The 27,500-nt window shown below is 41.8% G+C and overlaps 2 protein-coding genes across 13 annotated transcripts in view; one reads left to right on the top strand and one right to left on the bottom strand.

The window, feature by feature from the left end:
* The window catches only part of LOC128612798 (protein FAM13A-like), a 15,435-nt gene extending 13,682 nt beyond the window's left edge, over positions 1-1,753 (top strand). For 4 of the 8 annotated variants that reach the window (XM_053633210.1, XM_053633211.1, XM_053633207.1 and 1 more), the window contains 2 exons: positions 804-905; positions 1,396-1,753. In XM_053633210.1, the coding sequence (XP_053489185.1) occupies positions 804-905; positions 1,396-1,540 (247 nt within the window). In that variant the 3' untranslated portion in view covers positions 1,541-1,753. Of the gene's footprint in view, positions 1-180; positions 728-803; positions 906-1,395 lie in introns of all 8 variants that reach the window. The other 4 variants (XR_008386803.1, XR_008386804.1, XR_008386805.1 and 1 more) reach the window with 4 other exon arrangements.
* Positions 1,754-2,971: 1,218 nt separating this feature from the next.
* phyhipla (phytanoyl-CoA 2-hydroxylase interacting protein-like a) overlaps positions 2,972-27,500 on the bottom strand; it is a 25,914-nt gene continuing 1,385 nt past the window's right edge. Inside the window, exons 1-7 of one of the 5 annotated variants that reach the window (XM_053633221.1) lie at positions 17,622-17,995; positions 16,590-16,625; positions 16,014-16,087; positions 10,225-10,415; positions 9,432-9,606; positions 8,189-8,306; positions 2,972-5,756 (exon numbers count right to left, since the gene is read on the bottom strand). In XM_053633221.1, the coding sequence (XP_053489196.1) occupies positions 5,219-5,756; positions 8,189-8,306; positions 9,432-9,606; positions 10,225-10,386 (993 nt within the window). In that variant the 5' untranslated portion in view covers positions 10,387-10,415; positions 16,014-16,087; positions 16,590-16,625; positions 17,622-17,995 and the 3' untranslated portion in view covers positions 2,972-5,218. Of the gene's footprint in view, positions 5,757-8,188; positions 8,307-9,431; positions 9,607-10,224; positions 10,416-10,576; positions 10,646-16,013; positions 16,088-16,589; positions 16,626-17,304; positions 17,596-17,621; positions 17,996-27,500 lie in introns of those variants that run through there. The other 4 variants (XM_053633220.1, XM_053633222.1, XM_053633223.1 and 1 more) reach the window with 4 other exon arrangements.

Below are 27,500 nucleotides of genomic sequence, written 5' to 3'. Positions count from 1 at the left end.
TTTACTTAACTAATGAATAAATAACCTGGATGAGATGTAGAAAATCACAAGAAAACCGTGGCAAAAAAATAGGATTAAGCCAAGGCCTTCGCAAAAAAAAAAAAAAAAGTCATTTATATAGTCATTTTATAGACACTGTATGGATAATAATAATAATAATAATTCCTTACATTTATATAGCACTCTTCTAAAGTGCTTTACATAGTACCACTAGTGTGTAGCGTCCACATGGATGATGTGATGGCAGCCATAGTGCTCCAGAACACACACACCACACTATGAATTAGTGGAGAGGAGAGGAGAGTGATGTAGCCGATTAAGGGATGGAGATTATTAGGGGGCTATGAGGGGAATTTCGGCAGGACGCCGGGGTTATACCTCTACTCTTTTACGATAAGTGTCCTGGGATGTTTAACGACCACAGAGAATCAGGACCTCGGTTTAACGTCTCATCTGAAAGACGGTGCTGTTTTTACAGTATAGTGTCCTCGTCACTACACTGGGGCGTTAGGATTCACACAGACCACAGTGTGAGCGCCCCCTGCTGGCCTCACTAATACCACTTCCAGCAGCAACCTTAGTTTTCCCCAGGAGGTCTCCCATCCAGGTACTGGCCAGGCTCAACCCTGCTTAGCTTCAGTATGAAACCAGGCGAGAGCTGCAGGGAGATATGACTCTGGGAGATATGGCTCTGGAAAGATCCTGTGGGCGGAGCTTCGTGACATGGGTGGGAATCATTCAAACTCTAACCCAATGCACCTTTAAGTAGTGCAGTGCAATAATGTGTGTGTGTGTGTGTGCAGGGTGGAGCTGTGGAGGCAGCTGAAACAGACAAGGATGGAGAAACGGCAACTGAGAACACTTCTCAAAGAGTACGAGAAGAACTTTCTCATAAAGAATGGCAGGTACACACACACACACACACACACACACACACACACACACACACACACACACACACACACACACACACGGTACATGAGGCTGCTGTTATTCACACAGAGCTTTATTGAACAGTCACAGTTGGTTCTCAGAAAGACATGAAACTCAGAACAGGGAAGAAAAAAAAAAACTTTGACAGCAGCAGCTGCCAAAAGGATACAGCAGTGTGTAGTGTGTGTGTGTGTGTGTGTGAGTGTGTGTGTGTGTGTGTGAAGCCTCTCCACACAAACAGTGAGAGAGAAGCTTAGTCTGAAAGTCTGAGAGAGACAGAGCTGCTTGTTTTCCCTGTACACATATGTACACGGTGTTTAAAGGTTCGGTCAGAGTCGTCACTGTACACAGCTATCGGAGTATAAGGCAGTAGCAGGGAGACGTCAGGTGCCGGAGATGAGCGCCATTTCATATCTCTTCCTTCTTGTGTGTGTGTGTGTGTGTGTGTGTGTGTTTTTAAAGGCGTGCACAGAGAGAGGACCGTCTGGTCATGGCGGAGGAATACGACCGCTACAACTTTCTGAAGGACAGACTGAGGCTGCTGAAAGGGATGCTGGGAAAAACACCACACAACCTCAAAGCAGCCAGAGTTAGAATCGCAATCTGACACACACACACACGTGTCGGATCTCACATACTTTCCTGGTGAGCCACGTGGACGTGTGTAGGGACTGAATCACGTGCCGTACGTATAATCGTTTTTATTTTAGGAAAAGCGATCAGTTGACAGTCAGGTGATTATTTTAAATCACTAAATCGTTGTGTAATAATTCAAAAAATGGCAAACTCGTGCACCTTCGTATTAAAACCTAGCACTTTATATTCAGTCGCAGGGTTCGTGTTTGTTTAACCCGGAGGCTAGATGGACAAATTTCACAGTGAGAACAGGTCGAGAGAGGATTAAACGAGGACATGACGACGCTCTCTCTAGCCCACGTACCGTCACGTGAATTTGATTAAAGGTGTGTTCGAGTCCGTTTCCGCCCCGAAGCGCTGATTAGTTTCCTAACGTGTGTGGTCATGACATCTTGGCTGTTTCTCTTAGAGGATTGTGGGCAATATTGTACGTACTGGGACTTCTAGTGAGCGCAGTGCCATGTTTCACCAAGCTGAGTTTTGATCAGTTACATCAATAATAATAATAATAATAATAATAATAATAATAATAAAGACTGTACAGTTAAGGCTGGATTCCACCGATTTTGTTACATATTTGTGAGACGACATTTTACACATTTTTTTTTTTTTTTGCTTGTTCGTGAGAAGATCTGGCAACATTTTTCATCGCTATCTCACTCGTTCGCGTCGATATTCACTTTCTTCAGTCTCTAGCAACCCGACGGATCGATTTCGTCCATTACGGAAAGTTAATCGTGTTTTTTATTCTTCTTTTTTCTTTTCTTTTTTTCCTCCTCACCGTATGACCTTTGGCATACAAGAGCACAGTTTCGAGGGTGTGCAAAAGTAAGTAAGTCAAACACGTTTCACTATGAACATGCGCAATAATCACGGCCGGCTAGCACACATCATCTCTCACACACAAGCACACGCGCACACACACGCGCGCGCGCGCACAGACGCTAATGCACAAATACACATGCTGAGCTTTCCAAAAAAAAAACCAACATAAACCGAATAAAAAGTGAGGACTGGTTAAAGGAGACCTGCGATGAGATTACTGTGCAAAAAATAAACTAGTCTCTATTAAAAAAAAAAAATGAAAGTCAGTGAATAAACTGACGCTCGAAATAAAGGACGCGTCTGTGGAAAGGAAAGCTGGACTCTCTCTCTTCTTCAGGAACGTTTTTCTTTTCACTTGTTGGATATTTTCGGCGCGAGTGAGCTTCTCCCGCACCGAGGTTAATCCATGTTTCAGCGCCACCTAGGGCTGGGCGATAAATATCGATTATAACGTCAATATCTTGATAAATGATTACAAGATACACTTTTCTGAAATATCATTGGTGTCTCGTGATTTATATATTTATTAATTTTTTTTTTTTTAAATGACAGATCAAACGGTACGGAATGGAAGCTGTTGATTTGACTTTTTATTCATTTTTAAGTTTGTAGGCATTGAAGAAAAATGAAATATCGTCACACTCAGTTTAACGTTTGTTTATCTTACTACTGTTTTGCGGACAGTTCGTTCACCGAGCTATATATAATCGTGACATGTATCGCGTAGCGTAGAAACGTCCTGGAGTATCGTGATATGATATTCGTGTCGTATCGCCCAGCCACGGATCCACCGGATAGAAGTTTTAGCCCTGGAGTAACGGTCACGCTCGGTCTTCGGCAAAACCCTCAGCCGTGTTGGTGCGGAAAAGTGAACTGAGGACTTTTGATTTCGTTTAAAGGAACACTCCAGCGGTTTTTAACCTGATCTAATCCACTCTGCGTGTAGCGTACTGTACTGCATGTGAGATTACACAGGCAAGAAGTTCGGCATGTTTTACTCGGTTACGATAAAGATCCAAGTTTCCCGTCGATAAACGTTCAAAATATGCGAGTATATAATTCAGTGTAAATGTGATGACAGAAAGCCTTAACCTTAATGTTTCCCCCCCCCCCCCCCTTCAGCTTTCTACACCACAGCGGTGTTGAATTCTCAAATCTGATTGGTCAGAAGGACTTAATGAACCAATGAATGACAGTAATCCCAGCTGTAATTCACTCGTTCCAGTAACGTTATCGTATCAGTAGCAACCGCGTACACAGGGACTTGGATGATGGACGCTCAACACGGTGAAGGTTTATTTAGCGTGTTTGGAAGGAGTCTCCGTTGCCAGAGGTCAAGCTGTAAAAGCAGGTTTGCGGTTTCTCGGTAACATGAAAAGCTGCGTGGGTTTTTTTTTTTCTTCCCGTCTTATTTTAAGAGCGAGAAAGGAAGAACGGAGAGGCTGCCGAGGGTTAGACTGTTTCTAGCTGCTGTGACGCAAGAGATGTCTTGGAACGTCCACGAAACAAGTTATTAACTGTAACTCTAGACGGATAAGTATGACGTGTGGTTCTTTAATTAATAAAAAATAAATCCTGCGTGGTAACAGCAACTCAAGTTTTACGTCCTTGAGCGTTTTATTTTAACGGCACGCTCTGAAGTGTTTCACTCTTTACTTGTCCAAATTCCCAACAGCGGAGGAATGGAGTACAAAGGAATGTGGTTGATTTACTCTTTCCAGTAAGTAAGGAATAACACACCACAGACCGTGCGGTTACAGGAAAATAGATACAGCGGTTTAGATTTAATGTTATGGGACGTCCTGTTCACGTTACAATACAATAAACAAGCATCCTCTCACCAGAATCTCTCTCTCTCTCTCACACACACACTTACGGAGAAAACAGAACACATAACCCGAGACTCCCTTTGCTAAACAACAACCCCAACCTGTTTTTAAATCTGTTTATTATTAGACTCGGGTTATACGGAGCGGCCGCCATACAAGTCCCTGTGTACGTGCTGTTACCATGGAGACGATAACGTATTATCGCAATAAGCGCGTCGATATTAACCTATCGTTCTTACACGAAAATACCGCACACCTTCTGACCAATCAGATTCGAGCATTCACGGATGAGCATTCGTCCGTCTCGGAACGAACCCCGGCAATGAAACGTTTATACGAAACACGTTGAGTAGATCATCTCCACGAACTCGGGAGCTGCTCCGAGACTTCTGGTCATTCTGAGCGAAGAGGAAATCAGTAAAGGAAATCGTGATGAACTTCCTGCCTGTGGTAATCTTTACACACTACAGATGCAGGAATGTTTCTTTGTCCAAAAAGTATGCAGCGGAGAGGACAGGAGACGTCTTTTTTTTTGCTTCTTTTGGGGCCGTAAGCTCGTGTCACCGTGGTGATGGAGACCAACAGCACGGAGGACTGAGCGGTTTCACAGTTTCCGAATTCTTCTGGAGCCGTGACGTTTTCTTTAGTTGTTGGCGTAGGATCTAAGGAGTGGTTAGTCGAGTTCGTGTTTTGCGCCGGAGTTAGCGTGATATGCTGATGTTGCAGGTCCAGACTGAGTTTGAGTGGAAGTGTTGGCACCCCACACGTTACTGTAGTAACGCATGCTGACATTGGAGTTCTGGAGATTTGGAGACAGCTCGGTTTGCGCGAGTGTTAGCTGGCGGTTTGTCTACAAGCGCTAACATCCCAAGCTAATGTTTGCAGGTCTTGAGGATTTGTGGATTGCGCTAGCGTACATGCTAATATTCGTGTCTTTCAATTGTGTGATATGTGGATCGGACACAGTCGGTCAGGAAGTCCTGGCCGGTGGGGTGTTAGCGCCCCACGCTAATGTTGCACGTCTTGCAGCTCGGGTCCTTCTTGGCGTTGATGGTGGACAGACTCATCAGCTGATGGCCGCTGATCTGGGCCACGCTGCCACGGGTCAGCTCTACAGGCTCGGTGTAGATAATCTCCAGGATGACGTCCTGCGCGTGGCGGAACTCCACGCGCCCGTCTTCAGCGCACACGCGGGTCAGGAAGCGGTTGTCGGTGGCGTCCAGCTCGGGCAGCCTCTCGCTGCAGTAGGTGTCTCCGGGCGAGCCGCGCGGCGCCAGAACCAGGATGACGTAGTGGTACGCCGTGTACATGCAGTAAAAGTCGCCGAAGTAGATCCGCGTGTCGGGCCCAAACAGCTCCTCGGCGCTGATCTGGAAGCGGTAGCGGCCGTACGGAGAGTCCTGCGGTGGCTCACCTGTGTTAAACTCCGTGTTGCAGCTGAAGAAGATGCCCTCGAGCTTGCCGCTAAGCGGAGAGCCGTGACTTCCGCTGTTGTCCTTCACTGAGGGGAGCATCCGGCCGCCCTGCGCGTTACTGAAACAGAGACAGAAAGAGATTTCTTTTAAAAACTCAAAACCCATTTTAGTGGATTTGTTTATTTTATTAATCCCCCCCATATGAAACATTAAATATTATATACGTTATACGAGTTTTTGTGAATAGTCACTGCTCTCTCCAGATCTTGTTACACACACACACACACACACACCTGCCTTCAGGACCACTCCCAAACATGGGACAGGGCTTTTTAACGTCACATCAAGCAATATTTATGGAAACATTAAAAGCAAAAACCATCATGGAGTCTCCACCTGAATGTTCTTGCTGACCGTCCGAGTCACCTGAAGAACAACTGCGTTCTGTTTTCCCGTGTAATTATTGTAATACATTCCCTCCAGGATTTTGCGAACGCAAATCAAGCAAACGCCGCAATCTTCGGAGGAGCTTGCAATTTTTCAAAATACCCGCAGATTTGGGCCAAGACGCGTCATGTAGCGTCGTCACAGCACGCATTCGTTCAAAGCCCTCTTCGATTTATAAGTAGAGCTAAAAGGTCTCGTTTACCAACAAACATCCCTGAGAAAGACCGTGCAAAGCTATTCTGTGCAATTGCGATTCCGCCAATTCAAGTAGATTTCCTCCAAAAAAAAAAAAAAAAAAAACCCACAAAAAAAACTCAGTTGCACCAACAATTTTGAAAAAAGCCGCAGTAAAATCGTACATTTTTGGCTGATTTTTTGGTCAGTTAATGATTTTTGTGTTGATTTTGATGATGTTTTGGATCATCGTCCTGCTGGAAGATCCAACCACGGCCCATTTTCAGCTTTCTGGCAGAGGCAGTCAGGTTTTCATTTAATATCTGTTGATATTTGATAGAGTCCATGATGCCATGTATCCTAACAAAATGTCCAGGCCCTCTGGCAGAAAAACAGCCCCAAAACATTAAAGATCCTCCATCATATTTAACCGTGGGCATGAGGTACTTTTCCATATGGCTACCTCTCTGTGTGCACCAAACCCACCTCTGGTGTTTATTACCAAAAAGCTCTATTTTGGTTTAATCTGACCGTAGAACCCGATCCCATTTGAAGTTCCAGTAGAGTCTGGCAAACTGAAGACGCTCGAGTTTGTTTTTGGATGAGAGTAGAGGCTTTTTTCTTGAAACCCTTCCAAACAACTTGTGGTGATGTAGGTGACTTCAGAGTGTAGTTTTGGACACTTTTTGACCCCAAGATGCATCTAACTTCTACAATTCTCCAGCTGTGATCCTTGGAGATTTTTTATCCACTCGAACCGTCCTCTTCACAGTGCGTTGAGACGATATAGACACACGTCCAATTCCAGGTTGATTCATAACATTTCCAGTTGACTGGAACTTCTTAATTATTGCCCTGATTATGGAAATGGGCATTTTCAATGCTTCTGCTATTTTCTTATAGACACTTCCCATTATATGAATGACTAAGGGAATTTGGCCTGCGTGTTACCTCATATTTATACCCCTGTACGTCATGATTGAACAATTTCCTGTTCCTAGTCACCCAGGTGTACTTAAAAAAAAAAAAAAAAAAAAAAAAAAAAAAAAAAAAAAAAAAAAAAGGGGGGGGGGGGGGGATATCAGTGGGAATACACTTCAAATATATTTTTCTCATATGAATTCAAAGGGTTCCAATAATTGTTGCACACCTATATTAAACAAAGATTTTTTTAAATTGTTTTTTGATAAACCTGTGTTGTGCTTGCGATTATTTGTTATCCATGAGAGCGGAGTATTTTTGTGAATTGTTTGAACAAAAGATCAAAAGGTTAAACAGTAAAGACAATTTTTCACACCCTTCTTTGCTCATATTTGCCAAGGGTGCCAACATTAGTCGACGGCACTCTATGTATATGTATGTGTGTGTATTTTTGTATTTCTCTTTGTGCTTTCTTTTATATGTATTGTGTGAGATTCCACGATAAAAATACAAGTTATATAAAAACTTTAAATATAAAATTGAAAGAAAGAAAACATTCCGGTTGTTAATCAAACCTTAAAAGATGCTTTTAATTCCCAGATTTTTAACTGATCATGTATTAGACTTTTCCACAGAAAATAAAAACCCCACTGAAGTGGTTTGACCACCGATTCTTATGAAGCGATTCACTATTATTATATACAGAAAATTCTCACCATGATGATAACTGTAAAAACCCAGCCTGCTTGCTGCCTTATATATGATCCAATTTAAAACTACACCTTTTTTTTAAATTTTTTTTTTAAAATGCATCCCTATTACTTTCCTCCTTCCTTTCAGTCTAAAGTCTAATATATATGGACAGAGTTATATATTCTTCCTCCATACGTCACTTTTTTTATTTTTACCTGCCTTAGTGTATTACTAAGAGTACAGCAAGGAGTTTTTACGGGATCAGTGTACTGTGGTTTAACTTCGAGTGTGTGATTTATGGTACCCGTCCCTGACCTGCAGTAGTCGAAGTACTCTTGGTTCTGATTGCGGTAGAAGACGGAGAAGGGGAGCATCCTGCCAGCGATGACCTCAGCCTTCTGGAGCAGCTGAGTCAGATGCACAGGGGAGTAATCTATATAATTAAAAACAGAGACGCAGTTGGATCGGTTATGTATATATGTAAAAATAAATGGACAAATAGTTCATTGCAGTAAAAAAAAATCTTTGGCATCACACACTGAGAAAAGCATGGCAGAGTTGTATGTTAAAAGTAATTTGAACGAGAATGTAACTCTAATTGGATTTGATTTGAGCGTTTAATTATTTTTAAGACTCATTCTGTAGGAATCTTGTTTGGGGACACAATGCTAAACCGGTAGCCATAAGAGTCACCTTACGTGTTCAATGCATCAGCCTCGTCGAAAAGTAACGGACCAAATTCAGACACCGGACGTCTCTCGGTTGATGTCAAATCAAATTTCATATTTGCTAGAAGTATTTATAGAAAATTCTCATAGTGTATGAAGTAAAATGTGAATTCTCAAATAGGATTTCCTAGAACAGCAGTTCTGATGTATTAATGACGTGATATTAATGCGCTCCTTCTAATACATTATCGTTTCTATAGTAACGGCTCATACACGGACTCGTGCACCTCGGACTTTATGTTTCTCACAATTTAGACGTCCTGAAATCTGACTAACTTCTAGTGCGTCTGGTTTTCCTTGTCGTGACTAGCTGATGAGTTTTGTTCTTACCGTATATAGCCTGTCTATACTGATGGCTGATGCTTTGTCGGAGCGTTCTCTGCAACTCACTAAATGGTCAAGTGGAAATTGCGAGGAAAATAAAGTCAGAATTGCGAGATATAAACTCCTAATTGTAGGAAATAGCAAGACGGGTGACGCGACGCGTTGAGGAAAGTATAACTTGCAAATTTGGAGCGACTTGGTACAGCGACTATGAACGGGAGTGCAGACAGCAGAGAGATGGCCGCGCGGCAGACGACTCACACTGCTTCTCCTTCATCTCGTAGGATATGATGCATATATACACTGCTGACTTTTATATACGAACGCTCTTCCTCCGGAATGTTTCATTTTAGCGGTTTTGGTTTTGTTATCAAAAGTGATCACTCACTGATAACGTTACTATGACGACCAGTAGTAGGAACGCCTGCCTACTGGCGACTTGCAGCAATGAAAATAGCTGTACCCGTGAGCGTACCTTAAGCCGAACACATTTTAATGTGGATTACCTGCAGTGCAGAACTCCACAATATCGCTCCATTCAGACACGGCGTAGTCTCCATCGCCCTGCTTGGATGCGGTTTGCACGGCGACCGTGTACTCGGTTCTCGGGCTCAGGAACCAATGGCCTCGCACCGTCATCGGCAACGGCACGGCCTTGGCAACCAGTTTAGTGGGCACGTCCTAAATACATACAAGGGAGGAGAAATTCATAATGAAGGACTACAGAGGAATCACGTTACACAGAATGATGTTCTGTCCGTGCCAAGAAACATCGTACGGCACTAATCCCTCACAGAAAGATTTAAACGTGGTGTTAGTGTTTCTGATGTCAGTGATCCGATATACATCTTCTGAAGTTAGTGATCCGATACCCAGGATCTGGATCGGACATCTCGAATTACAGCCACACCCTGAATCTCGCTTTGGACCATGTAAATACACACAAAAATATAAACACACTCCATCCTGACCGTGACAGTTGGTCTTAATGTACTATAACGCTTATATGAATATTATGTGTGGTGGTCGAAACGCCGCTGAAAGGAAAATCCTGCAACCTCAGTGGTATTAAACTACGTGCAGGAACCTTTTATAATCAGGAAACCAAATTAAGCACGTTCGCGAGCCGAGTCCGAATGCTCGGAACCGTCCCCATATTTAAGTAGTAGTACGGAAGCTGTAATGGGACTCGCTGAGCGTAAGAACACCATGTAGTGTTTTGAGCGTTTATTTGGCACGTGTGTAGCTCGGATCTCTCTTAACACGTCAGCGTGGCCGTGATTAAAACATGCCTCGCACCTTGTGTTTGAACTTGTTGGAGTTCTTGTTCTCCTTCTTGTTCAGGTCGATGAAGTAGTGCGTGATCTTCTCTTTGGTGCGAGGGTCCATGTCCCAGCAGATCTTAAAGGAGTCGCAGGTGATGTTGCTGATCCGAATGTTCATGGGCACGGGGAGCTCCATCTCCACCACGCCGCTCTCCTCCACCTTACCTACACACGCACAGAGAAATTATACGATACGATTACACCACTGTAGAATCCATCTGCGCACATTTCTCACAGTTCTCTGGAGTAACCTTGAAGCAGTACACACACACACCCACGCTTTACTACAAAATGTTCCTTCCATACCCAGGCACGCAGTCACTAACCTGAAGACCTTCAACTGTGAGTCTCGTTTATATCCCCCCTCTCTCTCTCTCTCTCTCAGCTCAACAGCACGACACGTACAAACACAGGTGGTAAATCATATGTACGCAAAACATCTTACCGGTCACAAATCCACAGTTATTAATCCAGATGTGGAAAGAAATGCCAATATGAGGAATTCTGACTAGCAGGGAATATTTAGAAGTGGAACATTTGGAAAGAAGTAAATGTTACTTACAAAAATTAAAAAAAAAAAAAAAAAAGCCTGTCCACTTTCTCCACGTCGAGTATAGACCGTCACCTCAAAACAGCGAGTGTGTCCAAAAAGATAACACGCAAGAAGCTTATCAGTAGGAACCCTACCGGGCGTACGCCTTCACACACTCCGAAACCTTAGTGTTTTTGGGAGGGACAAAAGTTTTATTTATTTATTTATTTATTTATAAATAAACGTGACATTGTATACACACTTTAGGTTATTGTCACTTATAATCTGTTCAAAGGGGTTCAAGGTTTCTGGGTTCGAGGAAGGGGGGGGGGGGGGTGTACCACTTGGGCGCATACTGTTATTGAAAAATAATCACTGAGAACAGCACGTCCTGGAGTGTCGTACTCCTCTTACACCACGTTGATTACAGTTTCTATTAGAGACCGACCGTAGTCATCGGCGACGGATTCCGAAGGCGAAGAAAACGCCGTCACACGTGTAAGGCTCTGTGCTTTATGTACAGTACGAGTTAGAATAAAAAACACAGAGCGCTGCACTCTCAGCACAGCTGAACCCTCAAACAAACAAAAGAAACCTCTTTCTCACAAGCACACACCCTGCTGCTCGCTCTCTCGCTCTCTCACACACACTGAGTAGTTTCCATGGCAACTTGCCAAGCTGATTAAAAACGTAGTTCTCGGGGCGAACGGCGACACGGTGCCTTGAGTCAGAAATCGACTGAGATGACAGAAAATTCCGGAAAATGCCTGAAGAGAAATGTTAATCCTACGCAACACATTTTCTAACACTGTTTAATGAAAGGTCGCTTTATTAGCGACGGGATTACGGTAAACTCGTGCAAAAGAGGAAGACAAAAAGAGTCTATCGAATTTATTATTAGCGCCGCCTTAAATAATGAACCGGCCTTAAATTAAAATCACTTAATCAGAGCAATACACGTACAGACGTCTTACAGGGGAAACGATATGCGTGGCCTGCCACTGCAAAACAAACAAACAAACAAATAAATAAATCCAATTTATGATTATGGGATGGAAAAAAAATTGGGATTTTAAATTCATACTTATTAGCTTCCAAGAGGATACAATGCACATTTCAATACACGATCAACAATCTGATGTACGAAAGATAGGTTTAAAGGAACAACCATTCGTGTCATTTACAATTCCCTTTTACCCCAAATGTAGTCGATCAGTAGTTTTGTGCCAGTAGAGGAGCAAACATCGCTAGCAAGGACATTCTAGCAGGTAGGGATAATTTAACATTTACCACAAAAACAAACAAAAAAAAAACAAGTTGATAAGGAGGTCTGGGTTGCAGTCCAGTGTTCCAGACCATCCCAAATGTGTTCAGTGGGGTTGAGGTCAGGGCTCTGTGCAGGACAAGACACAAACTTCCAGCACCACTAGCAGACCGGAGATTTTGGCACCTCTGAACACGCCTTTCAATTACATCATGTTCAGTTTCTCTTAAAGAGAGTTGTTCATGTGGATTCTGACACTGTATAATACACTCGGTACATCTACACGGACAAAAATAACCCGATATGAACCCGTTTAAGACTAGCATGTAAACGGCGATTTCTGATGACCTTAATCTGATTAAAGTCATACTCGAAGTAAACACAAACGGAATTAAGACGTGTGGAGTACTCCTGTTTTAGTCGCATTATGGACGTGCGTTACAGACACGTACACACCTTAACCGCACTATTAACGTCGTGTGAGAGTTTTCACCGCATTGTGCGACAGGACACGTACACACACGGCAGCGCTCAACCGCTTGACGGCAAACAAGAGAGCACGGCTGCGTCCCAAACCGCGTACTTACCTACTATATAGTAGGAGAAATACACGTATCTCAGCTACTATACAGTAGGTAAGTACGCGGTTTGGGACGCAGCCCACGGCTTCAAGCAGTCGTCTATTTGCACGTACAGTATGACAAATAATGAACTGCGCTTGAAGCTTTCGTAAAATTAAAAATAAAAACACCCAAAACTGTATACGGTTCCATAACGAAGACCAACTGTATGTCGATACGTGAAATTCTGGAGGGACGTCGGACGGCGCGGGGACGTAATGACGTGTGACGTTAATCCATCTATGTTCTATAACACGTAAAACGGGAACATGAAAGGAATATTCTAAAAGCGACTCATGTAAACACCTTAATCAGAATACTGTCTTATTCAGAATAAGGTCCGTAATTAGATTACTGCTGTCCGTGTAAACGCAGTCAGTGTTATATGTTAAAAATGTCGGAAAAGGACGACCTGCACGTGACGGGTGAAGGTTCCCCCCCCCAGAGTTGATTCAGATGAGAATACAGTTCCAATTTGTTGTGTATACTTCATTTTTCAAATACTGACTCATGCTACCATTTTATGAAACTGTTTTTTTCACAATCGGTACTACAGAGTTAAATGTTGTATAAAGAAAAGGCATCAGAACAAAATAATGCCACAGCCAAGGTTAAAATGTGACGTGTCTCCAAAATCTGTCTGTGTAACACCCATGTCGCTAATAAACTGCTATTTTTCTGTTACATGTACATAAGATTAAAACCACTGACAGGTAACATGAATAACATTGATTATCTCGTTACAGTGGTACCTGTTAAGGGGTGGGAGATATTAAGCAGCAGGTGAACAGTCAGTTCTCAAAGTTGACGTGTTGGAAGCAGGAAAAATGGGCGAGTGTAAGGATCTGAGCGACTTTGACAAGGGCCAGATCGTGATGGTTGGACGACTGGGTCGGAGCGTCTCCAAAACAGCAGGTCTTGTTGGGTGTTCCCGGTATGCAGTGGTTAGTACCTACCAAAAGTGGTCCAAGGAAGGACAACCGGTGAACCGGAGACAGGGTCATGGACGGCCAAGGCTCATTGGCTGCGAAGGTCTGAATCCACAGAAGAGCTACTCTAGCACAAAGTCAGAACACAGTGCGTCGCAGCTTGCTCCATAGCTGCAGAGCGATCAGAGTGCCCATGCTGATCCCTATCCACCAGCGAAAGCTCCTACAGTCGGCACGTGAGCATCAGAACTGGACCGTGGAGCAATGGAAGAATGTTATGGCTCATCTGTGTATTTTACAAAGTCAATACGAGTTCATTTGATATCCATAACGCTGGAACTGTCCTGTAAAATGCAATTGTGGTCCCCTAAAGCCCAAAACAAATCCACTGAAATATTTTACAGCCCTGCTCGCTTATAATGCCATTTTGTGCAAAATTAATTGGCAGACCTGCTGTGAGATCAGAGAGAGACAGAGAGAGAGTGAAAGAGTGAGAGAGCAAGAGTGTGTGAGTGAGAGAGCGAGCGAGAGTGTGAGTGAGTGAGAGCGAGCGAGCGAGCGAGCGAGAGTGAGAGAGAGTGTGTGTGAGAGAGAGCGAGAGAGTGTGCGAGAGTGCGTGAGAGCGAGAGTGCGTGAGAGAGAGAGTGAAAGAGCGTGTGAGCGAGCGAGCGTGTGAGCGAGCGAGAGACAGAGCGAGCGAGCGAGTGTGAGTGAGTGTGAGTGAGCGAAAGAGAGAGAGAGAGCGAAAGAGAGAGCGTGCGAAAGAGAGAGAGAGAGCGCGCAAAAGAGAGAGAGAGAGAGCGCAAAAGAGAGAGAGCGCAAAAGAGAGAGAGAGAGAGCGCAAAAGAGAGAGAGAGAGAGAGCGCAAAAGAGAGAGAGAGAGAGAGCGCGCGAGAGAGAGTGTGAGCGAGCGAGAGAGAGAGAGTGTGAGCGAGCGAGAGAGAGAGAGTGTGAGCGAGCGAGAGAGAGAGAGTGTGAGCGAGCGAGAGAGAGAGAGTGTGAGCGAGCGAGAGAGAGAGAGTGTGAGCGAGCGAGAGAGAGAGTGTGAGCAAGAGAGGTTTCACATGCCCTAAACCGAACGTGAAACATTTCATCTGTGTCAGTGGAAAGCTCTGGGGGGGGGGGGGGGGGGGAGCGGTACCTGCTGAGTCACGGGGAGCGGATGTGTAGATGTAGATGAGACGGAGGGTGAGAAGAGGAGAAGGTGCGAGGTTATTAGCTGAAGTCTGCTTGACCCTGTATTGGGCTGAATTACCTGCTAAAAGCCTCCTGAGGTCTGCAGTCTATTCTAAGACGCACACTTTTGCAGTCAGACATTTTGAAAACAGACATCTGATCCACGAAACATCCAACACCAAAGCTACAGACGGAGACAGACATGTCCCCGTACATCCTTTTACACTCTGAACATCAAGTCCATTTCAGCGTGATAAACAGAAACAGAGTTTATATTAATGCGCCTGCTCCAATACGTTACCGTTTCTATAGTAACGGCTCACGCACAGGGACTCGTAGGACAGATGTCGGCATTGTGGGTTTTCTCTAAGGAGTAAACATCTAACATGGAAGGAGTCTCCAGTTTCAGAGCTTTGCAACAGTCAGAAGTAAGTTTTCTGAAACCGTCAGAAACAGAGGAGTTTACGCTTTCTTGGAAACATGAAAAACCGCGTTCGTTTTTTGATCTCGTGAACTTGGAGAGGAAATACAGAGAGGGTGGTGAAGGAGCAACTATTTATAGCTGCTTTAACGTAAGCGAGAACAAGCACTAAAGTTCTTCTCAAATGTTCCACGTGATATAACTGCAGTATAAACAACGAGTATATTACATGACGTGGTCATGGTTTTTTGAGGCCAATAAAACGTTTTCTCTCCAAGGTTGGAGTGCATTAGGTGGAGTTTTTTTGGGTCTCAGTTTAAGAGTAAACGCAATGAATTTCCACAAACAAAGTGCAGTGTAGCGACGATGTACAGAAGCGTTTCTGCTGTAAGATATAACTGCAAAAATTTTTTTTTAAAAAATTCAAAGATTGAACAGATTATGGAGTAGATAGTTGGGAGTTGGATGGCCCAACTGTTTTGAGATACTTTTGTGCATTTTATTTTATTTTATTTTATTTGCGCTGGAACTTTTCCTGAGACCTGGCAACCCTGTTCATGAAAAGCTTTACATGGGGAATATAAAAAAAAAAACAAACATAAGGCGTGCTGTTATATTGCATGAGAATAATGATTATTTTCCTATACAGCACATCCCAAAGTGTTTTAATTTACAATATACAACAGCAATTTACCAACAATTACTTATTATTATTATTATTATTATTATTACTACACGGCAACTCCTCATACTTTTACCTGTTTATGTAGTTACATTTTGTTCTGGAACACCCATGAAACAAATTTCCTTTTCTCACTTACGTTACAGCAGTTATAAACACAGCCGTTCCTTCCTTCCTTCCTTCACCAGCCTCTAATTTCTCGCTCTCTCTTAGCTAATAAGACAAAAAAAAAAAGAAAACAAAGCTGGTCATGTTAAGGAGAAACCCCGAGGCACAAACTCGTCCATCCTGAAGACTTTCCTGTGACGTAAAATGTAAAGTTCCAGCTTTACGTCCGAGAGTCGTAAAGTGCCGACACCGGAGACTCCTTCCATTTTTAATTTTTTTTTAAATTTGTTTACGAGCGTCTCTGTGAATTAGCAGACATTCGTTATTACGTTAATAGAAACTTGCGGGCGGAGTCACGACCTGAGCGTCGATTCATTTTCTATAGGAACACCTTCTGACCAATCAGAATCAAGAACTGTGGTAATTAGGACTATATTATGGAGATTTTCCATTTTCAGTCGTATTCCTTACACACAGCTTTATTTTATATCCCAGCTAGTGCATTATGTAAGGAGAGGGGAGATATTTCACATTTTATTCAACGTTATTTCAACATTTTATGCCTTGACAATGTATAATTAATGAAATGGCAGTGTGGAGTACTTACACAGGAAAGGAGAAAGGAGTGTCAGACTCACTAGCTCTGTAAATTTGAAAAAGCAGAATATATTTTGCATGAAGGATAAGACATTCAGGGTGCAAATATGAGTTTGTACAGTGGCTGAATAACTGGGGGGAGGGGTTCACATTTTATTCAAACAAAAAGGTGCAAATTTGCTGCGCCGCTTTATAAATACTCATCTAGCATGATTTGAATCAATTTACAATATTACTAAAACACAGCTAGAAACGTCGTTTTGGATTAGAAATAGTTTTCAAATGACTAATAAATCAATGCTATCGATGGGACTTTTTATTTTCTCTAGCTGGTCGGCTTGTTGCTAAGCGCCGAGCATGCTAATGCTAGCTAGCGAGTTAGCTTGTTATCGTCAGGGTTTACGTTATCGTTTTATTTTACACGCTTTATTTAAAGTGGAGTCGTGTTTAAAACGCGACGAACTGTTTCAACTAATCACAAAACAAAATAATAATAATAAAAAAAACAAAATATGCTGAAGTTCAGAAGAAGCGGAGTGAGCTAAGCTTGAATTAGCAACCAAACGCGCTAGGTTTATTCATATAAAATAAATAAATAAACAAATACTGTGCGCGTGCCTAGCTAAATAAAGCGACGCTCCGCTTCTGACGTGTTTTAAACCGAGAGTTTGGGATTATTTGAGGAATATATATTTAATAAAACATGGAGGGTTTTTTTTTTTTACCTGTTCGTTCACTCCTGACTGCTTGTTTAAACACGTGCTGCTTGATTAGTGTTGCCAGTTATTCTGATATCAGACCCAAAAACCCGCAGAGACGCAGAATATGAACTCTTCCAGAAAGATTCAGTAATAGAAATGTGAAGACTGGAATGAAGTCGGTTTGATGTTGGACGTTCGATATTCGCGGAAATTAAGGGACCGTCTCTAAAGTTACGTACGACATTAGCGGCGTCTACATGAACAACAATAATCCACTCTCAATCCGATTAAGACCGTACTCTAATTAAGAAACTACCATGTAAACAGCTATTTTTACTTACCTTAATATAATTAAGGTCATAATCGAAGTAAGCAATAATCTAATTAAGACAAGTGGAGTACTTCTGTTTTAGTCGCATTAGACATGTAAACACCTTAATCACAATATTAACGTCGTGTGGGAGTTTTCACCGCATTTTGCGACAGGACACGATCACACACGGCAGTTTTACGTTTTACGGCGAACAAGAGAGTTCGGCTGTGTCCCAAATTGCATACTTTCCTACTACAGGCCTGTAGTGGGGAAAAATACATGTATCTCGGCTACTATATAGACGGTAACTACGCGATTTGGGACACACACACCGCTTCAAGCAGTTGTCTGTTAGCACGTACAGCATGACAAATAATTAACTGCACTTAAAGCGTTCGTAAAAAAAAATAAGAAGAAGAACACCCAAAACTGTATTCGGTACCATAACGTAGACAAACTGTATGTCGATACGTGAAATTCTGGAGGGACGTCGGACGGCGTGGCGTGGTGACGTAACGACGCGGGTTGTTAATCTAATTATGTTCTATAACACGTAAAACGGGAACATGAAAGGAATATTCTAAAAGCGACTCATGTAAACACCTTAATCACATTATTATCTTACTCAGATTAAGGTCAATAATTAGATTACTGCTGTCCATGTAAACGTAGTCATTGTTAAACACGATTCTAACTTCAACAGTATTTGAAGGGAATGACTTACAGTCATATAACCAACTGTAAAGTGTTCATCTAGGTGTCAGGTATAATGCACACCTCTTAGATTGTTGATGTTTAATAAAATAAACTATTAAATCACATGTAAATTTGCCATGTATTAATGCATGGGCCCATACACAAAATATACCATTATTTAAAGCTCAATAGCATTTGAAGGGAATGACGTACGGTCACACATCCAACTGTAAACTGTTCATCTACGTGTCAGGTATGACACACACCTTTTAGATTTTTGATATTTCTGCGAATATCGAACGTCCAACGTCAAGCCACCTTTATTCCAGAAATGTTAAGATAGATAGATAGACATACAGACAGATAGATAAATGAGACATATGAACAGAGAAATCAACAGACAGACAGAGAGAGATAGATAGATAGGTAGGTAGATAGGACATACAGACAGATAAATAAGACAGACAGACAGACAGAGAAAACAACAGACAGAGACATAGAAAGATAGATAGATAGATGAGACATACAGACAGATAGATAAATGAGACAGACGGACAGAAAACAACAGACAGATAGATAAATGAGACAGACGGACAGAGAAAACAACAGACAGAGACAGATAGATGAGACATACAGACAGATAGATAGATAAATGAGACAGACGGACAGAGAAAACAGACAGAGACAGATAGATAGACAGATAGATAGATGAGACATACAGACAGATAAATCAGACATATGGACAGAGAAAACAACAGATAAATAGATAGATAAGACAGACAGATCAGTGAGACAGACAGATAGAGAAAACAACAGAGAGATAGATAAATGAGACAGACAAATAGATGTGCCACATCCTGTCTCTCTCCCTTTAGCTAGCTCATTAGTGGTTAATACACCACACTTGCCGTACACAACAGCTGCGTGTAAAAAATAATGAGAAAATGTAGAAGTGGTGAGCAGAGACACTGCGCTGCCCTCGGGCCACTTTCTGTCCACTTTCACTAATTAATTCTGATTTAAACGAGCTCTCGAACAAGGCCGATCAAAACACTTCACTTGCCTCATGAAGCAAAACAGAACATGATGAGTCATTGTGCTAGCATTAGCATAACATTAGCATGGCCTCCACAGCAACAGATGGACCTGGGCTTTGGACCGTCTGTTGCTAAAACACTCAGAAATCCTCAAAAAGGCAACCTTATATATTTTTTATTTAAACAAATCTTCTACATAGAAAAATAAATGTTCTAAAAATGAGTAATAAAAATAATATGCTTTTTTTTTTTTTAACGGATTGAGCTCCTCCAATACAGGTTTTCAATAATTTTGTATAGTCTATAATGTATTTACTTCAAAGGCATGGAAAAAGATTATTTTTTTATTTTTTTATTTTTTTAAAGACTCTGTAATCACAAACAAAAGTTATCAGCCTAATAGTTCATCTTCATTGTCTTCATAAAGCATCAGATCAAGTGACTATGATGTTTGCTTTAATAGGTCAAAATGAACTCCAAAAATAATTGGTGTTTAAAGAAAAGTGGCCCAGTGGTATCTCAGAATCTTTATAATTATGTTAGGTTTTAGGTTTACAACTCCTTTATTTTGCCTCTTAAAGGTTTTAAAGTAATACAAATTCCTCCTTACTGTAAAGGGAAATGATGCAATTAATGGATCTGACAAGTTTGAATGAGGTTTCACCTTTAAATTGCACCTCTTTTTCACAGCTATCACACGTTCCTGAGGCCATCATGACAGTCAGAATGGACAGGGCTGGTTTCCAGAGTGATTTCACTTCTGTATGCTGTAAATATTAGTGACTGTTTTAGGAAAGAAAAAAAAAAATCCTCTGTCAAGGACGAAGCATTAATCAAAGATGGAAGCACTAGGAGTAGCAGGAGACTACCATGGCTGTGTTCCAATACTGCATTTAGCATTTTCCCACAGCAGAATCCACATTATTATTACAAGCATGAACACAAAGACAAGAAATAATGCTAGCTAGCATTCCGGTTTGATTAGTTAGATAACTAATATGGAGGAATTCATTTGCACACCGAGCTTTCAAACAAATTAGAGATACAGTATATGGGCAAAGGTTTGTAGACACCTTCACACTCGTATGTGCTTGTTGAAGACTCGTATGTGCCGTTCCAGATTTATTTCCCCCTTGCTGTTATATTAACCCCCACTCTTGTGAGAAGGCCTTCCACTAGATTTTGGGGCGTGGCCGTTCAGCTACAAGAACGTTAGTGAGATCGTGGAATTGATGCTGAGTGAAGAGGTCTGAGGTGTAGTCAGTGTTCCAGTTCATCCCAAAGGTGTTCAGTGGGGTTGAGGTCAGGTCCAAACTTGGCAAACCACATCTTCATGGAGCTCGCTGTGTGCACCGGGGCATCATCATGCTGGAACAGGTTTGGGCTTATTGGTTCCATCCATCTTCTATACCGCTTATCCTTTTCAGGGGAACCTGGAGCCTATCCCAGGAAGCATCGGGCACAAGGCGGGGTACACCCTGGACAGGGTGCTAATCCATCGCAGGGAACAATCACGTACACACTCACACACCCATTCATACACTACGGACACTTTAGACATGCCAATCAGCCTACCATGCATGTCTTTGGACTGGGGGAGGAAACCGGAGTACCCGGAGGAAACCCCGCATCACGGGGAGAACATGCAAACTCCGCACACACAGGGCAACGGGAATCGAACCCACGACCCTGGCGGTGTGAGGCGAACGTGCCAACCACTAAGCCACCGTGCTTAGTTCCAGTTTGGAACCAATGGAACCAATTTTCCAGGGAAATTGTAATGTCATTCTATACAATCGTGTGCTTCCAACTTTGCGGTTTGGGGAAGAACCACATATGGGTGTGATGGTTGATGGTCAGTTTTCCACATACTTAGAAGTATTGGAAGTAGCCATAAGAAGATGGGTAAATTGTGGCCATACCACCTTCACCAGCCTGGACTGTTCCCACAAGGCAGGTTGGGTCCATGGATTCACGCTGTTGGCACCAAATTCTGACCCCACCTTCTGTGTGCCTCAGCAGAAATCGAGCTTCATCAGACAAGGCTACGCTTTTCCAGTCTTCACCTGTCCAGTTTTGTTGAGCCCGTACCCACTGCAGCCTCAGCTTTCCGTTCTTGGCTGACAAGTGGAACTTAACGTGGTCTTCTGATGATGTAGCCCATCCGCTTAAAGGTTTATGTGCATTCTGAGATCTACCACAATTGTACAGAGTGGTTATCTGAATTACTGCAGCCTTTCTATCAGCTTAAACCAGTCTGGCCATTCCCCATCGATCTCTCTCACCGACAAGGTGTTTCTATCTGCAGAACTGCCTACACTGGATGTTTTGTTTTTTGTTTCTTTATTGCACCATTCTGAGTGAACTCTACAGACTGTTGTGTGTGAAAATCCCACATCAGCAATTATATCAGAAATACTCAAACCTGGCGCCAACAATCCTCCCACGGTCGAATTCTCTGAGATCACATTTTTCCACCATTCTAATGGTTGGATCTGCTGGAACGTGTCTGCATGATTTCATCCCCTGCACTGCTGCCACATGATTGGCTGATTAGATAATTGCACGAACGAGTAGGTGCAGCTACAGGTGTTCCTAATAAAGTTCTCAGCGAGGGTATGTTTATGTGTATAACTAAGGATGAACTGTTTGAGTTAGCAATGATATAAATAAGTTAACAAGGGAAAACAAGCAACTCCGAATGGAACGACTCCTAATGACAGGTTAATATTGAGATTTAACACTGAGCTCGTTGAACTAGCTGGTAACCTTGATAAGCGCGAAAAAACTGAAGGCGGCGAAACTGATCTGGTGTTGTTTAAGGTGACGAAGCATACGCTTCCTTAAAAACATGTGCTCCTTTTAAAGCCTAAAATACAGGATTTGTTCCAGTAGGGATTAAAATAGTCCATCAACAAATAGTCACTTATTACATAATATCAATTCACTCCATTTCAAGCACTACCAGTAGATGTTTCGACCTTGCCACGCTTTGTAATCTAATATTCCTCATTAGGATCATTATGCAACGAACACATGACCGTTAAACCTATTTATCGACGTATGTGCTCATCTCAAGCGTATTCTATTGTCAGATAATGCTGCTCCTCTTTTCTAGAGATAAACGATTAAAATAAGCAAGCTCGTATAATGAGAACAATTATCCAACTGATCAAGCTTGAAATTTGTAAATAAACGTCTAGAAATAGGCGTAATAGTCTTATATTTGTGTATGAACAAACTAATGAAGACAAACGGGTGAATTTGGCTATATTGAAGAGATTTTTTGTTTTTTCTCGGGTGCGATTACCCGAGCGCAGGACCGAACCGTGGACCCTGGAGATGTGAGCTGGAATCATCATGATGCCCTCTTCCTGAACAATTAGGTCCTTGTGAACACTTTTTGAATGAGGCGAATGAGACGATATCGCTCTCCGAGACTCCTTTTGTTCAGGTGCTCCGTCTGGAAAGTTTACCCATGAAACATCATTGAGTCAGTGGTTAAGTTCTAGGAATTTTCATTCAAGCACATCATGTTACCTCAAATTCAACATTCAGAAACCTTCGTATGCTGTTATATTGGAAAATGACCATTAAATAGCAATCATTATGAACTGTTTTTATTATCATTCGAGTTGTTTGAAAGAATCGGTGTGCTTAGTAAAAACATTAGTCATAAGCGTGTTCAGGCTGTTTGATGTATCGCTGAGCAAACTTTTTTTTTGTTTAGCTAAACAAACTCAAGTAACGCGCGTGTGTGTGTGTGTGTGTGTGTGTGTGTGTGTGTACGTAGCTCGGAAACACAGATGAGTTTCTATAAAGAAGAATTTTGTCTGACAGTTTGACACAGACAGCGAGGAGGACGTAGCAGAGCTGCATAGTGAGTGATAGATGATAGATACACACAAAAGATGTACAAGACAAAAAAAAATGAACTGACAGACAAGTCTTTAAAAAATTATCCATGTTTTCAACCAGGAGGCAACAAGTGGGAGGCTTTATATTCTGTCCACACAACACGAAGACAACAATTTTGGGGGCGAAAAAAACCAACATGGAGCTCATGCTCTCTCTCTCACGCTCTCTCTCTCTCTCTCTCTGTCTGTCTTTCCTCTCTCTCTCTGTCTGTCTCTCTCTCTGTCTGTCTCTCCTCTCTCTCTCTCACGCTCTCTCACTCTCTGTCTGTCTCTCCTCTCTCTCTCTCTCTCTCACACACTCTCTCTGTCTGTCTGTCTTTCCTCTCTCTCTCACGCTCTCCCTCTCTGTCTGTCTGTCTCTCCTCTCTCTCTCTCACGCTCTCTGTCTCTCTCTCTCACGCTCTCTCCTCTGTCTCTGTCTGTCTCTCTCACTCTCTGTCTCTCCTCTCTCTGTCTGTCCTCTCTCACTCTCTCTCTGTCTGTCTGTCTCTCCTCTCTCTCTCACGCTCTCACTCTCTTACGCTCTCTCCTCTGTCTCTGTCTGTCTCTCTCTCACTCTGTCTCTCCTCTCTCTGTCTCTCCTCTCTCTGTCTGTCCTCTCTCACTCTCTCTGTCTATCTCTCGCTCTCTCTCATATATATATATATATATATATATATATATATATATATATATATATATATATATATATATATAAATAACTAACCAACACACATACATACATACAGTATATAAGTTATTGCAAAACTGAATGTAATAAAAGTAACTGTGACCTGTGACCTATGACATTATGGTCCCTCTGCTTTCATGTGTACGTTGATTGGTCATACTGCTGATGTTTTCCCAAGCCTACTACCAAGTAATACTAAGACTACTATCATGATCTGACACAGGGAAAAACAGTGAGAATATACAAACATCAAGAATTATGTGAGAAACAGTTCAAAACTGTTCCCTCTTTGGTTTCTGTTTAATTTTTTAAAAATGCATATACATATATAGATATCATTAAGAATGAATGTTCACACACGCTCTCATTTGTTTTTGCCAGCCTGACCTCCTGTGCCTTAGTGTAGCAGATCGGCAGGCTCGGGAAGATGGCTGAAAGATTTCCGTTCCGTTCTGCAACATTTCAATCTTCACATTTCATTTCATTTCGTGATTCATAAAAAATGAGCACAAAGAATCAATCTTCTTATATTACTATATATATATATATAAAAACATAATTGAAAGCATCAGTACTTTAGTATTGATCCGCCCATCCACCCAACACCCAGATAAGAAAAGATTTAGAAAGCCGATCCTCTCCTCCCTCGAGTTCTTCAACCGTCTAACCTGACCCTATATATAGTTCCCATCCAGAGTCGATATATCAGCAGACGATAGTATAAATATAGCCGCTCCTGTAACATATACAGTATATATACACACCAGAAGCCCTGTGTTCATAATCATCAGCAAGTGCAGCATGTTATTTCATTGCACCTTGTGCATAACAGATGGAACAAGTGCTAAATGGACAAAAATTCATTCCATTCACGCGTCACGTAACGCAAATAGAAGTGAACCTGACAGACAGGTGTGAATGATATCGCCATTATGGTGATTAAATAAAGACTGAGAGGAAAGTCAGTCTGTGTGAAGATACCCAATGAATTCATGAAGGAAGAACGTTCTGATCAGCTCTAAACACACACACACACACACTTGGTTACAGACTAATAAATAGTGGCGTAAATCTCAGGCTTTCACACGCGCTACAATAAAACACAGATTCAATTCAAACTTTTGATCACGATCTGGGGTAGACGAACGTTCCTTTGGAATGATGATGATGTAGAGAAGGACTTTTAAAAGGAGCTAATGGGGGGAAAATCATCTCGTTGGACTTTTTACACATTAGTTTAAAAGTATTCACGATAGAGTTCCGTCACTAGCCGTCTGTGATTTTTCAATAATAATCAAGTTGTAATCAGGTAAAAATGAATGCTAGGCAATTTATGATTGAATTTAAATCCATGCATCGATCCAAATGGACCAATAATTACACCAATACTAACAAATGGAGAAATATATACACCAGGCATTGATGCACCGGTATATAGTCATGGGACAGGAAGAACTGTGTAAATGAATGAGTGTGTATAACTTTCTTTAACATTTATCTCCAAGGCCACTTGCGTTTGAGATGGGATACGACTGAGAATCCGAGGGTTAAGGGCCTTGCTCAAGCACTCAACAGTGGTGCTGGGATTTGAACTCGTGACCACCCAATCAGCAGCGCAATGACTCAATGACTCAATGACTCAACCAGTCCTAATGCAACACGCATTCAACACTAGCAAAAATGAAAAAGAAACAATTACAATATATCCTTGAAAATAACATAGTATACTCTTCTTTTGTTTTGTTTTTTTTTTGGTCTTCCATGCTACAGGCTGGGTCTTCGATCCTTTTTTCCTGGTTGCAAATTCTGCTCATTTTCAGGTTTCCGAGTGTAGTTGGGAAAAAGAAGCAAAAGATATTTCATAATTCCTTCCTTTGACCCGAATACAATCATCCAAGGCAGGTTTTTATTATTATTATTATTACTATTACTATTATTATTATTATTTAGCACGGGCGATATTAAGATTAATGTCTGTAAAAAGTCATTGAAATCTCTTACATATCCACATTAGCTGTCTCAGCTACAGTGCACAAACCAGTAAACTGATTCGTCACTAATCTTTGAATGCGTTACGTTATTTTAGTCACGGGAGATCAACACAGATTTATGCTGAATCACTGGCTTTGTTACTCGCGTTGTCTGAATAATTAAAGACATGTTTAGAGGGACGTCTTCCTGGAAGCCTCCATTTAGCTGCTGAACTCGGAGTCATGTTGCCAGATTGCGACTTTGCTGTCCGTCTGGTGTACTGGTGTACTTTTAAATCCCAAAAACTGCTGTACTATTCCAGGAGTGATTATTTATGATTTAGACATTTCTTAAAGCTTTCCGGGAAAGCCTTTTTTTTTTAAAAAAAAAAAAGAAGCTAAAAGAAGAAATGGAGCAGGACCGATAATACAGGTAATAAAAGTACCAGTTGAACGTGTGAATGTTTCAGTGTACGTGTTTCCATGGTAACTTTCATTTAGCACCAACGCACGCGACATGGCAGCCATGACGTAATCCCATGTGTGAGCCTGGCAACCATTTTGGAATTGTAAAAACGAATTGTAAGCCCAGATTTGGATTCAGATACTGAAGAGATAAATGCTGAGCTAGGACGGATAGTCGCCATGGTTACCCCCAGGGTTGGGAAAACAAACTTATCACGTACGGTTGGATTGATGTTGATTTAGATGTACAGTACATTTAGGTTAATAAAATGCTCCTGTTAGCATTATGCAACCCACTAGCTATTTTTTATTTTTTTTGTAACCTAGCTTAACTTAGCCATATAGCCTAATGACAAGAACAGCACCATCTCGCCGTAGCTGAAACGTCACCGCTCATTTTTATTGTTCCAGATCTATGCCTGTGTGCTCCATAGTATCAAATATGAAAATGTACTGTATTAACCCGGCTTAAGTAAGGACACTTGAACAACAAAACCAGAACAATACAATATAAACCACGATACTAAATTACAAAGTAGGCTGGGTGTGATGCTGATTTTTGCCTGATTGAAATGTTGCATTTTAAAATATCATGATAAATGATTTAATCATCCAGAACCAATAGCTTTAAATAGACAGGAAAGCCAGTACTTAAACCATTTCAGGTTTAAGGAGCAACTGCTCTGTGGTATAAAGGACAATAAATACATCGGTATGTTTAGAGCTGAGACAAAGAGAGAGAGAGAGAGAGAGAGAGAGAAATATGGACTGTTTAGAGTACCACTACAAGGGTGTCTGAAAAGTAAGAAACCAATGGGAATATGTTAAGCAACATCCACGAAAACATAATACAGCAGCTGAGGAAATCAGTCCCTCCGGGATTTTGTGCTCGCAGAAATTAATGCCAGATCAAGCGAACTCCGCAATGTTCGGAGGATAGATCCGGGCAGATTTTCCATAGATTTTTGGCCGGGACGCGTCATGTGACATCATCACAACACGCATTCAGCCAAAGCCCTCTTTGAGTCATGTGCGTCAAACATGAGTACAGCTAAAAGGTCTCGTTTACAAACATCACTGCGAAAGCCGTGCAAAACAATTTAGTGCGATTGCGATTTTTCGCCAATTCAAGTAGTTTTGAAAAAAGTCGCA

This window comes from Ictalurus furcatus, chromosome 9 (genome assembly GCF_023375685.1).
Source record: "Ictalurus furcatus strain D&B chromosome 9, Billie_1.0, whole genome shotgun sequence".
Taxonomy (NCBI): domain Eukaryota; kingdom Metazoa; phylum Chordata; class Actinopteri; order Siluriformes; family Ictaluridae; genus Ictalurus; species Ictalurus furcatus.
The sequence above is the reverse complement of the archived record's forward strand: the minus strand, read 5'-3'. Positions and strand labels throughout refer to the sequence as shown.